A 17700-nucleotide genomic window follows, 5' to 3' on the forward strand; every position below is an offset into this window, starting at 1 on the left:
AGCGGTTATATATATTTAAAAAAAAAAAAAAAAAAAAAGTGCTTGATTGTGTGTCTGTCAGTGTAACATGAGAAAGTGTATACACAGCAGAGTACCACTGGAATGTGAAGCCAGACTGTATTAGAAAAAGCTTCTTTTTTTTTTTTCCCCTCATGCTTTCCTCCCATAGTTCTGATGATGTCACGTGTTTCTGATGTTTGCTAAAAACAGGGAAGCCTATCAGCCTATTACAGCTCGTATACTGTATGCTTATATTATACCTGCTGTATCGTTTCTCTTTTCTCCATTGTATTTTTTTTTTTTAATCCCTATTTTTCCTTGCTTCTAGTCCCCCCCCCCTACTTAATCACCTCTCAATGTTCACTGTGAGCCCTCTGAATTCAAGTTTACAACTCTTCATTGAGTGTGCGTGAGATTCCGGGTGAGTTTCGGGCATTGTGCGGGTGGGTGCATGACTTTGGTACCTAAGCAACAATTCAATTTTCTACTGGAGGTTGGGGGGTTTGAAAGGGGGAATAGGTCAGCGTTACTAACGGGGTGCATCCAGTCCCCCGAGCCTTACACCGTTCCAAAATCAAATTAACCATTCAGCCTTTGGACCTCTGTAGCCACCCTCAGTTTAGTGTAGTGTCCTAAAAGTACGAGACGTTAAGGAAGAACCCCCGGTCACACCCTTTCACACCCCGAGCCCCTAGCTGTGCCCGCCCCCCCTGCCCCCCCCCCCAAAAAAAACCTCAAGCCATTCATTTCTTTGTGTGACGATGCAATCCTGAAAGCACTTTGCCTTGTTAATTCCTAGTAGGAGCTTGTAAATGGTTAATTGTTACTAACAGATGTGAACATCTGTAACATGTATTTAACTAAGAAGGAACATTTATCATTGTTTTGAATTTGGTATTATATGAACTTGGTCTCTCTGACTTTAAAATACAGAAAAAAGAAAATCCTGTACATTTTGCGTTTGCCAGTTTCATAATATGCTGCAGCCAGTAGATCTTGTCATTCAGTATTGTGGCTTAGGATTGGTTATGTTTGAAATAAAGTGCTATTGCTAAATAAAAGACACTGTGTTGTTCTTTTCTTCTGTGGATAATGTTATGTAGAGGTGCAAACTTCTGCGGTGTAGCCATAGCATTTATGAATTTTGGCTTGCTACAATGATGCTTGCGTTTGGTTTTTTTTGGTTTTTTTTTTATTGTTTTTTCTTTTTCTTTTTTTTTTTTCTTTTTTCTTCATTGATCAGACCATACGCAAATACAATTTATCTATCTCGTCCACAGACATAAATTTTGTGGGATAAAGTCCAGTTTTTTCGCTGCCTGCTAGGACTTTTATCAGTGTTGGTAACTGCTAACGCTAGATAGAAAAATAAATATTATAAACTTTTATTAATGTCTTTAGAAATCTGCTCAAAAATCCTGTCAAGCAAGCTATCTATCTGGCATTAGCAGTAAAGATGACAAAACCGTTATAAACTACAAAAAATCTCAGAAATCCTGTTGTTAGCTCATGTTAGCTAATTGGCTAGTATTAATATTAAAGATGTTTTACTATTTTACATGTTTAAAAAAAATATGACATAAAAATCCTCTCATGTTCACTAGTTGGCTAGTATTACTGGTAGATGATAAAAATTATAAAATTATAAATATGCCTTAAAACACTTTGACGATTAGTATGAGGTTAGCTCATGCTAGATTTCTATTTAGTATTAGCACTAAAGATGATAATAGTCTATAAATATGAGGTTAGCGCTCTCAGAAATCCTGTCAGGTTATCTGAAAGTCTTTATCTTTACTGCTAATACTAAATAGAAACATTTATAAATGACAAAGTCTCAGAAATCCTGTCAGGTTAGCTCATGTTAGCTATCAATCTAGCATTAGCAGTAAAGATAAACTTTTATAAAGGTGAAGGTGAACGTACACATTTATAAATATGAAATAAATTTCTTACAGAAATCCTCTCGTGTTAGCTAGTTGGCTAGTATTATTAGTAGATGGTAAACATTTATAAATATGACTTAAAATACTTTGAGAAATCCTGTCTGGTTAGCTCTTGCTAGTTTTCTATCTAGCATTAGCGCTAAAGATGATAATATATAAACATGATGTAAGTCCTCTCAGAAATCCTGTCAGGATATCTCATAGTCTTTCTCTTTAGTATTAGCAGTAAAGTTTAATAAACGCTTATAAATGAATTCGAGTCTCGGAAATCCTGTCAGGTAAGCTCATGCTAGCTAGTTGGCTAGCATTCGTAGTAGAGATAACAAACAATAATGAATATGATTTTAAAATCCTTTCAGAAATGCTGTCAGGTTGTCTCATATTAGCCAGTTGGCCTGCATTAGCAGTTTAGATGATAAATGGTTATATATAAGAATTAAAATCCCTCCTGTCAGAAATCCTGTCAGGTTAGCTCATATTAGCTGTCTATCTAGCATTAGCAGTAAACATGAAACATGTTTATAAATAACTTAAAAATTCTCTCAGGTATTCTTTCAGGTTAGCTCATGCTAGCTGTTTATTTAGAATCAGCTAGAACAAGGATAAATGTACAACTTAAGATCCTTTCGGAAATCTTGTCAGGTCAGCTCATGATAGTCATCAATTTAGCTTTACCTGTAAATATGATAAAAGTTTATAAATATGACTTAAAATCCTCTTAAAAATCATGTCAGGTTAGCGCATACTAGCTATTTATCTAGCATTAGCAGTAAACATGAAACATTTACAAATGTCAGAAAAAAATCCTTTCAGAAATCCTGTCAGGTTAGCTCATGCTAGCTGTATATTTAGAATTAGCTGTGAAGATGATAAATGTTTAGAAATATGACTTAAAATTCTTACAGAAATCCTCTCATGTTAGCTAGTTGGCTAGTATTCGTAGTAGACGATAAACATTTATAAATGTGACTTATAAATCTTTTCAGAAATCCTGTCAGGTGAGCTCATGCCAGTTGTTTATTTAGTATTTGCTATAAAGTGTGTAAACTGTTATAAATCCTATCAGCATAGCTAGCTGACTAGCTCTGATAGAAAAGATTTATGAATCTGACTGCATGGCATCAGATCAAACTTCCTGTAAATCTGCTAGATGTGCTAAACATTCACACACAAACTAGAAAATTAAACATTTATCATAATATACAGTACAGTAGATGCAAAATATTTAAGAAGTGATGAACTCATAAACTCATTAAGCAATCATTATCAATATCATTATGAATATTTAAAACTGTAATTCAAATGACAGTTCATACGATGACTCATTTCTTTACCAGTTTTAATCAGTGATCACTTAATAAATTACTAACTCTTTAAAACATCACAAATACAACTCGGATTAAAATCTTTAATATAAAACTCAGAGACTCAGAGGCACAGAAAAACGTTCCTCAGTGATATTAAAGGAATGCTATATTGGAATTAGCTTCATAAAAAAATTTCCCAAAGCTGCTTTTAGTCAAATCAGTAGACAGATTGTTCAGTCCAGCTGAAGCAGCTTTTCTTCTTCCTGTACTGTCCTTTCAGCACACAAACCCACATTTAAGAAGCCATCAGGCATCCATGTTAGCAAGGTTTGGTGCAGGTCTATGATTCCACACGTTACTTTCTGTCTCTCATCCGTCCCCCAAGCTAACGCTAAGGTTCTCCTCGAAGAGAGCGATGCACAGCATGATGGCACCTCCTGTGAGCAAGCCGATGCTCTGCAGGAGGAAACAGCTGAGAGGACTCATTGAACCTCGATCTCCATGCAGCATCTCAGGCATCTGGAAGCACAAGAGGGTCCCAAGAAATGGTAGCAACAAGCTACCTTAATTATAACAATATATACATTGTGGACTGATGGTAAATGTATGATCTTAAACCATTAAACAGATCCAGTTGAGTGCATAAGTTTGCATACCCTGAAGACAAACTGAAGAAAAATATTCCTTTTATATCAACAAATCACAGATGTGCTTCATAAAAACGATTTATCATTTGTTAAGATGATCACTGTGAAAAAAGTTCAATTTTTTTTTTTTTTTTTTTTTTTTACATTTTTTTTATTTACAACTGCCAGAACATCTTTTTCACATCCTCTAAGTGGCTGCTTTTTTTTTTTTAATTTCAGTGTAGTATTCACTTCACCTCGCTTCATATTGTTATTTTGTAGCAGAACAAACCCGCATTTCAATTTCAACGTCTTGCTATATAGGCGTACACTTTCTTTTATTTCCCCTATTTAAGATCTACACGAGATGCCAACTTTTGCACTCAAATGTATGTTAAACCAAAAAATTACTGAAAACTTATTTTATTGCCCAATAAACTATTGACATGGCTTAAGAACATACAACTCTCGCATAATTAAAAGTATTAAGACATATAAATATGCATAAATATGCAAATTAAAAACACCCCCATGTCTGTATTAGAATCTCAGTTTATATAATCATGGTCTTCACAATTTATGTTTTTCGCGATGTTTTTACAATAACAATCCCCGGTTTGTTCGTTTCGAGTAAGTTGCCCTTTTAAGCAACAGTAACGGTGCTGAGTCTCTCTGTTCCACCTGGAGGTGGGGCTTATTTCTGAGTCGCTCTGTTTCACCTGGAGGTGGGGCTTATTTCTGAGTCGCTCTGTTTCACCTGGAGGTGGGGCTTATTTCTGAGTCTCTCTGTTCCACCTGGAGGTGGGGCTTATTTCTGAGTCGCTCTGTTTCACCTGGAGGTGGGGCTTATTTCTGAGTCGCTCTGTTTCACCTGGAGGTGGGGCTTATTTCTGAGTCTCTCTGTTCCACCTGGAGGTGGGGCTTATTTCTGAGTCGCTCTGTTCCACCTGGAGGTGGGGCTTATTTCTGAGTCGCTCTGTTTCACCTGGAGGTGGGGCTTATTTCTGAGTCGCTCTGTTCCACCTGGAGGTGGGGCTTATTTCTGAGTCGCTCTGTTTCACCTGGAGGTGGGGCTTATTTCTGGGCCAGAACATTTTAAACAGAACCCTGAAATAAAAGAAATTAACCTGACGCATGGCATGGAAATATTGTGAATTACAGTTTTTCCTGAGATATCTTCTAATTTATTTGATTATCACAGGTTTGGAAACACCTTTAACATTATAAACTGCATTTTTTAATAGTACTTCAAGTGAGGTGATGAGTGTCCAGAAAAGGTGTGTGTTACCATGCTGACGAGCACCCATACTACATTGCGTTAATACAAGTCTGCCGTTTTAGAGTCTCAACCACAGCCACTGTTCTCACCATGTCAGTCAGCGCGACGTAGAGAAAGACTCCAGCGGTGAGTGTAAGGATCCAGGGCGAGTGCTGTGCCCACTGGTGCCCCAGTACAGTGCCAGTCAGCACTCCCACGTACCCCAGCAGGGCCGAGAGCAAGCTGAAGAGTGCCAGTCTCCGCACAGGCCAACCTGCAGTCAGCAACACGGCCAGATCACCTGAACACACATGCTGAAACAGTTAGTTCTGCTGACGGTAGGCCGGCCACGATTGTAAAATTTAGGCTGATGATGAAGTGTTATACACATAATTCCCAGACACAGCTGTTTACTTACTTACTATATGATTATGTATACAGGCGTGCAAAAAATGAAAGATAATACCAACATAAAGTGTGTTAGTAAGGTGTTGGGGCACTACAAGCCATCAGAAAAGCTACAGATTCTACAAGTCTCTGGAACTGTACTGGAACAATGAACACAATTCTTTAAAGATTTTTCCCTCAGTTGATGTTTTGATGATGGAGGTTCATAAGTGTTTAATTTGGCTGTGATCTGGTGAGTGTAACATATGAGTTACATAATTTTCATCCTCATCAAACCATTCAGTGAGCCCTCGTGCACTGTGCACGGGGGTGGGGTCATCCTGGATGAGACCACGCCCATCAGGATATGAAATGTTTCGTCATAGGATAAAGGCGATCAGTCAGAAGAACTGCTGTACTGATCTGCAATGACGCTTCACTCTAAGGGGACAAATTGAGCCAAACCATCACAGTAAAATAAATAAGTGTCCCCTACAGCATAACAAAGCCACTGGTTAATTTTCATTTAATTCAATTCAATTCAAATTTTATTCGTATAGAGCTTTTAACAGTGGAGACTGTCACAAAGAAATGTATAAACTTTAATTTGTCATCCATCGATATATTTATATGCAAACATGTGAATAAGGCATGTAATAATTATTCATGATTAGCACAAATTGCTTTTACTCACAGAACACGTTTGATCTAAAAGATTGGAAGTTTTAAAAGTGTATCAGTTGGATAAATGAGAGGATATATCAGGGGCTCAGTCTGAGCAGACTGTGGGAGAGTGCCATACCCAGCTCGTGAGGAAGCTCATGGCAGAAGACAGCGATAGTGGTACTGAGTCCTCCAGTCAAGCTCTGAGAAAATGCCACACCTGCAGGAGACAGAGACAAAAAAAACAAAGGAGTAATAAGAGACCTCTGAGCATTGAACAAAGCCGAAACATGGTGTGGTTTAATGAATAACGAATAGTAAGACAGCGATGAAAACCTCTCTCTCTGATGATTAATATATTGGCCCCATAAAACGGGGAAAACACAGCAGGAAGATTTAACATTAATTTTACCACAGCGCTGTGGAATTCTCAAATCTCATTGGTCAGAAGGTCTTGCGAACTTTTCTAAAACAGCAGCTCCGACAATATTTCAGGCTGCAAAATTTATATTAATGCACTCGTTCAAATACGTCATTGTTTCTACAGTAACAAATGACACAGGGACTTGTCTAGGCAGACACTCCTCTTAAGGATTTTAAAAATGTGAGTAGTTGTTGATATGGTGAATTTTTCATGTGAAGAGACATTTATTTTGCATTTTTGGAAGAAACACTTTGTATCAGTCAATAGGTTTTCCAACATGGGAAAGTCTTCAGGATGGAGGACTTCATTTTCTCTGTAACTTAACAAGCTGAGATAAAAAAACCAAAAAGCTCAAGAGAGACAAAAAAGAGGCAGGTGAGGGAATGACTATTTGTAGCTGCTATAACGTAAGTGATAACAGGATCTAACTTGTTTTGCAGATGTTCTGCAACATTAAATGTAACTATAAATGGATAAAAAGTATTAGGTGTCACTCTTTAATAAATAAAAATGAACAAATTCCTGTGGTATAAGATGAATGAAACACTTTGGCATGTGTTGTATAGGAAAATAATCCATTTCAGGGTGGTTGCTTATTGCTTGTCATTGCTTATTTTGCTATAACAGCACACCTCATAGTGTTCCGTGTCTTACATAATAATGTAACATGTCCCCCACTGTAACCTGCTCAGACGTACACACCAATCGCTAGTCCGTCAGTGAGGTTGTGGATTCCATCTCCCATGATGACCATCCAGGCGATGGTGCTGAGGCTGGAGGAGCTTCGATCCAGCGGTGTGTGAGAATGACCGTGACCCGACTCAGGGATCACAGAGTGCTCAGGTGTAGAGGAACCTGGAGAAGAGAACCAGGTTTCATGACTTTACTGATGGCTTCATTGATGTCTCTTTACTAGGGGTGTGCCAATGCATCATGACACGCAAAATGTGATAATGTGCATCACAGAAATGTTCGCATTTTTGTTTTACTGATTTCTATCTGTAACTGCTATAATTTTTTCTTTCAAAATTTATTGCCAACCACCAACACAACATTATTTAGATCAAGTTTACACAAAGACGTTTACTTAACCCTATGTAAAGTAAGGTAAAGTAAATTAATGTTGGTAAGTAGGTAAAGTGGTCATTTTCTTGGAGAAGAAAAACATTCTCAACCTGTTTATGAAATTTCCTGAATTTCATAAACAACTTAAACCTCCATGACCTGATTTTTTCCAAACAATGTAAATATAAAGTGCTGAATTTTATACTGCTTTAAATGTTTGTACCTGAAAAATATGAATACAGATTCAGTGTACAATATATACAATAGTATACACACTTTACCTTATCTATCTTTCTTCTTTCTGCATATTTATTTATTTAGTTACATAACTTAATTAACTGGACCATATTTATTTACTCGCTTAACTTTACTTACTTTACCTAACTACTTAACCATACTTATTGTTTTACACACTTAATGGTACCTAATTAACTTTACCTTACTTGGTTTTTGACTTACTTAACTTTACTTACTTTACCTTACTTATGCTTCTTTACCATATTTATTTATTTAATTAATTACCTTTACCTAATTAACTTTACCATACTTATTTATTTATTTACTCACAGACCTTTGCTTTCTTTACCTTACCTGAGTTTTGTTTCCGTATGTATTTATTTACTTACTTAACTTAATTAAATTTACCATACTTATTTATTTACTTACTACTAACTAACTAACTTTACCTTATTTTACTTTTACTTTACTTACTTTACCTTACTTACTTATTGAAATTCCATAAACAGAAGTTGAGAATTTTTTTCCTTTTTAAGAACATTATGATCTTGGAGATATGGGGTTTTGTTATGATGGCAATGTATAAACTGTTGTGTTTACAACCTGAAATTCTATAACCAAAGTTGTGTGAATGAAAGGTGTGGAATTCTACAGTTGAATTTTACTCTACGATTCAGTTGTGTTAAGCTGAATGTAAAAGTGCTGATTTCAAACTTGATACATTCAAATATCTAAGATTTGCTGTGAAAACTCTCTTGGACATCAAATTACTCATGTTGGTTTTTTTTCCAAGCTTCATGAATTCAGCTTTAGTTCATTTGAATTTAACTCTATAATTCTGAGTGTGTCCTCAACTTTTCAAACTTACCCTCCAAAGCCTCCATTTCCCGGCCCTCTGCTGCATTCTGCTTTCTTTTCTTTGATTTCTGAGTGGAAAAAAACATCCAAAATTCTAAAACAAATTTACATGTTCCTTTACTCATTAAGAGAATGTTTAATGTGTAGATGTGTGTGTTCTGCTGTGTAATGCAGGAGAGAAGCTCACCTTACAGCTGTGCCTGAAACCAAGCACACTCTCAAACACGAAGAGCAAGTACAGTCCACTGAGCACACTTAGGCCCTTTAACACTGCATCATGGTGATCACTGTGTGGCCCAGAGTTCGCCTGAGATACCACACACAAACACACACACACACACACACACACACACACGAGCTAAACGCAACTACATTTACATATTCATGCTTTAAGAATGCTAATGCATCACTTGTCAGACCCTTATGAACAGAATGAAAAGGATTAAAGACATTTTAATGTTTGACATTTGAAAGTCATATATTTTAACCTTTTAAGTTCTTAAAGTTCTGTAGTAATGAATTCTAGTCTCACATACACACACACACACACACACACACTTTAAATACACATAACTATATGTGTGTGCAGTCCTGACAGCACAGTCTTCTAATGTTGTTATAAAATGCAACAAATTAGAATAATAAAAATAGAATAAAATATTGAACACAATGTAGCAATGGATATCTCTTTGTCCCAGATCAAGGTTTATTTGTATGTTTTCGTTTTTTCACTTAACATTTAAACCCAAACACAATATATGGGATAATATAAAACAATAATCTGATATTCTATCCATCCTTCAAGCTTTTACTGCCTTCACTGTTATTCTGGTCACTTACATGAGGCAGTAGGTGCAGAAGGGCGTCTCCACACAGAGTGCCCACTGCCATGGCCGCCATGGGGCACAGGAAGGTCTGGAGGGCAGCAGGTGGGATCAGGGGAGTCAGTCCAAGGGCCACGAGGGACGGCAGACTGATTACTAGCAGCGCTACAGAGGCCCAACCCAGAGCTAAGAGGAGATATATACACAGTCTGTTCTTACTGTTTAAAACACTTTAGCATGAAATGCATATAACACATAACTACAGTTATACGTCAACATATCCAAACTAGGCCATGTGACTACAGCAGAATGTTTGCACCTATGTACATCTGGAGTTTCTTACTTTACTTTGCATTTCTTCTTAAATTACTTACCATAATTTACTTTACATGCTTTCTTTTACATTAGTCCCTTACCCTTACTTATTTTACCTTGTTCCTTTGTTACTTCCTCATGTCACTTCATCACAACATCAGTTTATCAACTTACTTTTACGTTACTTACTTAACTTCACTATACTTTATTTACATTACCTATACTTAAACATTAGCTCACATTACTTACCTTACATACTTACTTTTCTTTCTTACTTACGGTACTTACAAACCTTACTTTACATAACCTACTCACTTTGTTTGATCTTTTGTTAGTTAGTTAAATAGTTATTTAATTACTTACCATAATTTCAATGACATTACCTATATACCTTGCTTAACTGGCTTCACCTGACATCATATTACTTGCACACATTTCCTACTTACTTTATTTCACCTTACTTTACTTACTCAAATACTTACTCAAATACTTACTATAATTTCAATTACACCATCCACATACCTTAATTTCCTAACTTCACCTGACTTCACATCACTTGTTTACATTCCCTACCTACTTTATTTTACCCTTTGTTATTTAGTTACTTAATTACTTACTATTAATTACTATAATTTCAATTACATGTACATACCCAACTTCACCTGACTTCACATTATTTTGCTTACCTTCCTTACTTACTTTATTTTACTCTACGTTACCTAGTTAATTAATTAGTTACTACACTTCAATTTACCTCATTTTACCATAAATTAGTTACTCAAGTAGTTACTTAATTAATACTGTAATAATTACTATAATTTCAGTTACATCGTCGACTTCCCTGACTTTACCTTACATTACCTTACATTACTTAATTTCTTACTATACTTCAATTTACTTTACCTCATTTTACCTACTTACTTGACCTTACTTAATTTAACTTATTTTGCATACTTACTTAATCTCTTATTTACTTCACTTTACCTACATTCATTTTACCTTGCTTACTTTACCTACTAACTTTATTTTGCTTTCTATACTTACTTTACCTCACTTCACGTGCTACTTACTTTACTTTAATTTAATTCAATTTACTTTACTTAGTCTAAATACATTACTTTCTTCGTTATATTACTTCACTCTACCTACTTTACCTTACTTACTGAAAAGTAGGTAAAGTGATGTAATTTATTATTTGTTTTTAAATCTCTGTAAACCTGAGCTTTAATATCCTCTAACAAACTACTTTTAGCTTTTTCACAGACTCAGATAAAGTTTAAAGGTGACCGAGCCTTTTCTGTCCCAGCTCTGAGGTTATGGGACACCTTACATTTTTTAGATTTTATCTATTTTATACATTTTTTTTTCTCCCACTATAGACATTCTTAAAATCCAATTTAAAAACATATTTATTCTCCCAGGCATTTGAGTCTTTTTTTAAATTTCGGGTCTACAGCATCAAGTCTTCTGTTTTGTCCTGTCTTTTGCCTGTGTTTTAATGCTTTTATTGTTTTATTTCCTCTTATTGATGTTTGGATTTGCATGATGTTTTGTACAGCACTTTGGCCGACATTTATTGTCTTTACACACGCTCTATAAATAAAGGTGACTTGACTACTTACTTCACATGTACTACTTCACATCAACTACTTTATTATCTACTTTATTTACTTATTTCATCTTACCTTATTTATTTAAGCACTATAACTTCATCAATTTACTTTACTTACTTAATTTAGTTTATGTTACTTTATCTTACTGTACTATACTTCTAATTCTTCTTTAGTTTGCTTTACTTACTTTACCTTTCTTTCTTCATTGCAAAAAAAAAAATGAAATCTTAAGTAAAAGTATCTTGAATATGCTTGAATATAGGCAAATTCAACTAATATTTCTCTTTGTTAGATTGTTTTTAAACAAATATAAGATTATTCAGCCTATTTCTAGATATTTTTAATCATTCCAAGCTTGAAATTGTTTTATTCTAATGGGAGATAATTTTTGAGAATAATATCAAGCATTTATTTCTAGAAAGAAGCAAAATGCTCTCCCAATAGAATAAGATCATTTCAAGCTTAAAATTGATAAATATTTCTAGAAATAGGCTTATTGGGCTTATATTTGTTATATAATAATAATAATCTCATAATAATACATATTAGATCATTTTTCCTTAATTTAAGATGTTGGTTTTTTACTGCCTCTTTCTTTCTTCCTTTCACTATATTGGAAAGCAAACAAATATTTGTAAGTATGATAAATGGTTTTCTTTATCAGATTTCTGCTTTTTTATATACTCAAAGAGACACATATTTGGAGTTCAGTGTACGTGACTACTTATATGCCATGAATTTCACATTGGTGATTGTTTACTGCTTTATATTATTTTATTATTGTTAATGATTATTTATCATATTCATTGGTAGTACTCTGTCAGGCTGTGTGTAACATTACTCAGTTGAATAGTCCTGAACTGGAGCAACAGCCATAGCCTTTTAGCATGTCTACTTTAATTTTTATGAACATTTTAAGATGTTTAGATTATAGATGCATCAGTCTGATCTGTAAATTTGATCCCACTGAAATTTTACCTTTTCTTTTTTAGACTATTTTTAATATCAGACTCCTCTAGGTAACATTACATGATCATTTCAGAGGAACATCTACATGCAGTGGCTTATCACCTCTGAGAAAAGCCACGCTATTTCCAGCTTCCTGCATGTCAGGATCTGTGTGGCGAAGACACACGCCGCTGTCTATCTGATACAGCAGAGCAGGACACAGGAAGGTGAAGTGAGCAGGGGTGATGTGAGACGCCTGATCCAAACCGAAGTTCCACAGAAGCTGCGTGACGTTCAAACACTGAACAGAGGAAAGACGTAAAGAAAGGGTTAGTGCTTTCACAAGGCTGTGATTTACACCCTTCTATACTGTTTTAAGTTTGAAAAGTCCTGATGGCAAAATTATAAGTAGTCATTATCTAATGTAAAAGTCTTGATTGAAAGTCTCAATTTGCATTTCACTCTTATGACACTTTATGATTACCTTTGATCACATGATATCAGCTAGCTATCAGACGTGTACTTTGATCATTTGGGCTACAGACAATTTAACACTTAGCACTCACATTCTCATGGAGGTGGTTCTTTCTCGGATGATCAGAGAAGAGTAATGGTCTTTCTGTGCCAAGTGAAGCTGTAGGTTGCAAATCATCTCCCCGTCCTGAAGATCCACGCTGCACAACTTTGACATCAGTTGTGGACATTGTTGCTTTAAAAGTCTCAGGCTCAGAGACTCTGTGTGAAATCAAACATTTGCTGGGTAACTAAAAAAAATACAACTTACTGCCATATTAAAAGAGGTATCTGCTGATTTAGTCAAAATTGAGTATTTGCTGTTTTTTTTTTTTGTATGTCATTTAATAGATTAAAAATAAAAGTTATATCAGTGATCAAACAACCTTCTATCTAATTATCAAGCAAACTTTAAATTCATTTTTTTCCTCTGTGAAAGTGTTTACACTGATCATACACTACATTATACTAATAATACACTCTTAAAACATTTGCAGCATTTAAATGCAGACCTTATCCAGATCAACTTCAAAACAGCACATCTTTGTGTTAGAACACAAATACCTTTAAGATAAAACTATAATCTAATCATTGCATTATTTCAGGAGTAAACAGATGATTCAGTTGGTTATGCAAACAGCATAATTTGATGTTTATCACCATTTAGGAAGATGCTGTAATGTATTCTTTCATGCTGTCATTCATCATTCATCTCAAGGGTCATGGTGGATCTGTGGCTAATCCCAGGAACACCTTAGATGAGACATGAGTCCATCGCAGGGCACCATGCAACCCTGAGATCATTCCCACCTAGGGACAATTTACACTAGCAAAGCCAACAAATCTACTGGAATGTCTTTGGAAATTGGGAGGAAACCAGCAAACCTAGAGGAACTCCGTCACAGACAGTTATCTCAGCTCAGGATCGATCCAGGGACCCTGGAGCTGTCAGGTAGCAATCCCCGGCTGTAATTTAATTTGTACTAATTTATGTAGATTTTAAGATATTGACTGAATAAACATTAGTTGATGAGTATATTTTTAAGTGTATTTAATTAACATTTAAACGATCATCAATTCATACAGCATTAACTTACTTTGTTCACATTACTTATGGTTTATTAAGGCTAATATTAGCTAATACTTTGAATGATCTAAGGTAAGGCAACCTTGATGTAAAGCATTATGGAAATCTTTGGCTGTAGTCAAGACCGCCAAGACCAGGACTAGCCAAGATCAAGTCAAGACTGAGGCTTAAGTGGGTCAAGGCCAAGTCAAGATTGAGTCAAGTTCAAGATAAAAAAAAAAACCATCAAATCCTTTTCAAGGCCAAGCCTTTACTTCAGGCTGTTTTCTAGAAGAAGGAATTACTTCTTGTCAAACTTTGTGCATGCAAAATATATTATTTTTGCACTCTCAGTCAAGACCGAGATCATATTTAGGGGGTTCAATGCCCAAGACCGAGAAAAGTCCAAGTACAAATGCCAATAAGTCAGAGACAAGTCCAAGTCAATACAGAAAACGTCTCAAGTCCTACAGCTCTACTGAAATCTGATTACTGACTCAGGTAGACCCGAAGTTTTCCCATTACCATAGTATTTATAATCATGTTTAAGAATTTTTGCCAGAGTCTGATTTTTTTTTGGAGATGTAACTAACCACACTCTGTTTCACTCTCCGAACAGTTAGAACAGTACTGCTGTGCACTGATGTTAATCAAAACCCAGAAACTGTGTTTCGTACATGATGATTCAGTGACCAAACTCTGGACTCTTACTTATTTAATGGCGCTGTGCTTGAGGGCTGATGAGGATGATGATGATGGTCTTCTTTTAAGTGTTGGTGAATATGAGCCAGGCTGGGAGAGGAATGCTTCACCACGCCATGTCTGATCTCCAGGACACTGACCTCACCCAGTCCCAGGCTGCCCAGTAACTTCTGTAGACCTTCATACGTCAGACTGCCATTGCTGCCGTACTCCAGGAAAAGACGCTGCAGGTAGTAGCCCTTACAGAAGCCACGTTAAACATTAATGCAGATGTTGGATGGCAGCATTTTGAAGGTCAACAATGATGTGATGTACTCATGAGCCTTATTTGATGATGATTCGTTTTCTGATTTAAAGTGATATTTTGGTCAAAAATTATATTTACCCTATAGAAATTTCCTCTTTTCAAAAAAAAAAAAAGTACTCCAGACATGTCTGAAGTTTGCGTCTTCAGTTTTGCACTGGACCTACAATGATCGTCTAACAAAATGATCACACACTCACCTTAAAAGACTATTTGGCTAAATAGGATTCACTGATTTTACTGAATCACTTCTAATGTCACTAATGTAACTAAATATTAACATTATTTGGATTTAGCAGACAAAATCTTCCAAACAGATACAAATACAAAAGTTCACAGGGCATCCAGTTGAGACTAAAGGTGTGCATGAGGACTGGGATGCAATAAAAACAAATTTGCACAAGCAGGAGGTTCTTCCTTTTGACAAACAAAAACCATGTTTATTACCATAAGCATGCTGTGTTGCATGAAAGTGCATTTAGAGCGTTCATTCATTCATCCTTAGTAACTGCCTGGTCAGGGTCGCGGTTGTTTGAATTAGGCTACTAATTTTTTAGAACCAACTATATTATTTAGAAAATAATTATTTTGAAAATAATTTAGTTGGTTCTAATGAGTTAATAGCCTAATTCAAACAACCACGACCCTGACCAGGCAGTTACTAAGGATGAATGAATGAACGCTCTAAATGCACTTTCATGCAACGCAGCATGCTTATGGTAATAAATATGGCAGGAACAAACATATGATTGCTAACACATATCTCTATTTGAGACTAATTATAAACTCGAAAGATGTAGTTGAGGTTGAGGAACTGTCAAAGCCAGAATTCACAGTGCATTCTGACAGTCCTGATTTTTTTTTTTGTTGATTTTTTTTTAACCTCTTGGGTTTATAGGCTCATAGGTAGCTCCAGTGCAAAACTAAAGAACAAACCAGAAGCTGAATGTGTCTTTGCTGATGAACTACACTTGGGATAAAAGATATAACTTTTGCCCTAATTATAGCTTTAAGACTGATTTCTGCTTTCAAACCAAGCACTAAAACTCAACTTTATGGATCTGGATCACTTGCATCACCGTGTTCTAGATAAGGCTGTGGTCAGTGTGTGTCAGATTGCAGCTTTCTGATGAAAAAAGTGGTTTTGTATGAGCTCAGTTTAGATGAATGTTCTTACTTGCTCTTCAAAAGCCTCCTCTAAGTGCTCCTCTGTAGGTGTCACCTGACTGTTGTCTTTCATCGATTCGGCTGTATTGTAATGAGAATGAGCGAGTGACGTTTGTATGGATGAAATGATCACGAAGCAGAAGTACACACTACGCTTGAAGTCCAGAGGCATCCTGAAGACAAGCAAGAAAAGAGCAAATTAACACACAATATGATATTTGGACACACAAAACTATAATTCATGAGTTCAATGATTTGTTTCAGTATGTTAAAGTCTTTAGGAGAGAAAAGAGTGCAGGTTTCCAGTGCAGTTTTTGGGAAGATCTTGTGATTTTTGTGGAGAATTTGTGAAGAAATGTAAAAGAATGTTTTCTTTCTGTGCATATTTACAGATATAGCTATGTGCAAAAACCTTACCTGAAATTCTGCTCCATTCACATTTGACACTGTGCTTCCTCAAAGTCTGAGCTCTCTGTGGCAGCGAGGAGGCTCTGGTTAATCTTTACACACTTCTAAAACGTCACTGCTGGGTTTTAAGCAACTGCAGTGGATTGATCAGGTATGTTGATCCTCTCAAGTAATCAGTAGGAGGGTGAGAATGTTTTTGGGGGAGGAGAAAGATAAAAGCGGCCTCTATCTTGCTTTTATCTGAGCAAAAAAAATGAATCAGAACAAACTTTTGAGCCACTCCCATGCATGAGTGGTGTTTGTATAATAATGCAGGACTGTTATAGTATACTACTATAACATACAGTACACACAAGAATCTCATAATAATCAAAACATTCACAAAATACATGCATGTAGTCTGGCTAATAATTCTAGTATGCATGTAGGAAGTGATTGAAGTCAATTTTACATGCAAGCGTTTCCTCCAGGTTTTCTGGTTTCCTCCCAGCCTCACGCAGAGTGTTCAGGGATCGACACCGGTTCTACCGCAACCCTTACCAGGATCAAACTCTTACTGAAGATAAATGAACTACGTGGGTGAATGAGTGTGTAATTGTGTGTGTTCATGGCGCCCTGTGATAGACAGGAATCCCATTCCGAGTGTATTCCTGCCTCACACACAGTATTCTGGGGATAGACTCCAGATTCACTGCAACCCTGACCAGGATCAAACTCTTACTGAAGGTAAATGAACTACATGATGTGAATGAGTGTGTAATTGTGTGTGTGCATGGCGCCCTGTGATAGACTGGAATCCCATTCCGGGTGTATTCCCACCTCACACACAGTATTCCCGGGATAAACCCCGGATTCACCGCATCTCTGACCAGGATCAAACTTTTACATGACAGACCCAAAAACAGTTATTATTATTATTATTATTATTATTGTTGTTGTTGTTATAAATAATATATTTGCAGCAGGTTATTAACATGCAGGCCTGTCACATTCTATAGTGCATTTATAGTATAAAAGTATGACTAAAAGTCATCAGTATTACTTCAGTTTGTTCTTCCTTTGTTAATTA

At 36.0% G+C, this 17700-nt stretch overlaps 1 protein-coding gene across 1 annotated transcript; it reads right to left on the minus strand.

Moving 5' to 3' along the window:
- Positions 1-2495: 2495 nt before the first annotated feature.
- slc39a5 (solute carrier family 39 member 5) lies at positions 2496-16765 on the minus strand. Its single transcript, XM_026944953.3, has 12 exons — positions 16641-16765; positions 16234-16396; positions 14762-14991; positions 13038-13206; positions 12595-12772; positions 9612-9781; positions 8959-9078; positions 8782-8839; positions 7314-7466; positions 6327-6407; positions 5248-5438; positions 2496-3772 (listed from the first exon to the last, which is right to left on the minus strand). Exons 1-12 carry the CDS (start codon positions 16655-16657, stop codon positions 3623-3625), a joined length of 1680 nt encoding a protein of 559 aa, XP_026800754.3. The 5' UTR covers positions 16658-16765; the 3' UTR covers positions 2496-3622.
- Positions 16766-17700: the final 935 nt, after the last annotated feature.

This window comes from Pangasianodon hypophthalmus, chromosome 16 (assembly GCF_027358585.1).
Source record: "Pangasianodon hypophthalmus isolate fPanHyp1 chromosome 16, fPanHyp1.pri, whole genome shotgun sequence".
Lineage (NCBI taxonomy): Eukaryota > Metazoa > Chordata > Actinopteri > Siluriformes > Pangasiidae > Pangasianodon > Pangasianodon hypophthalmus.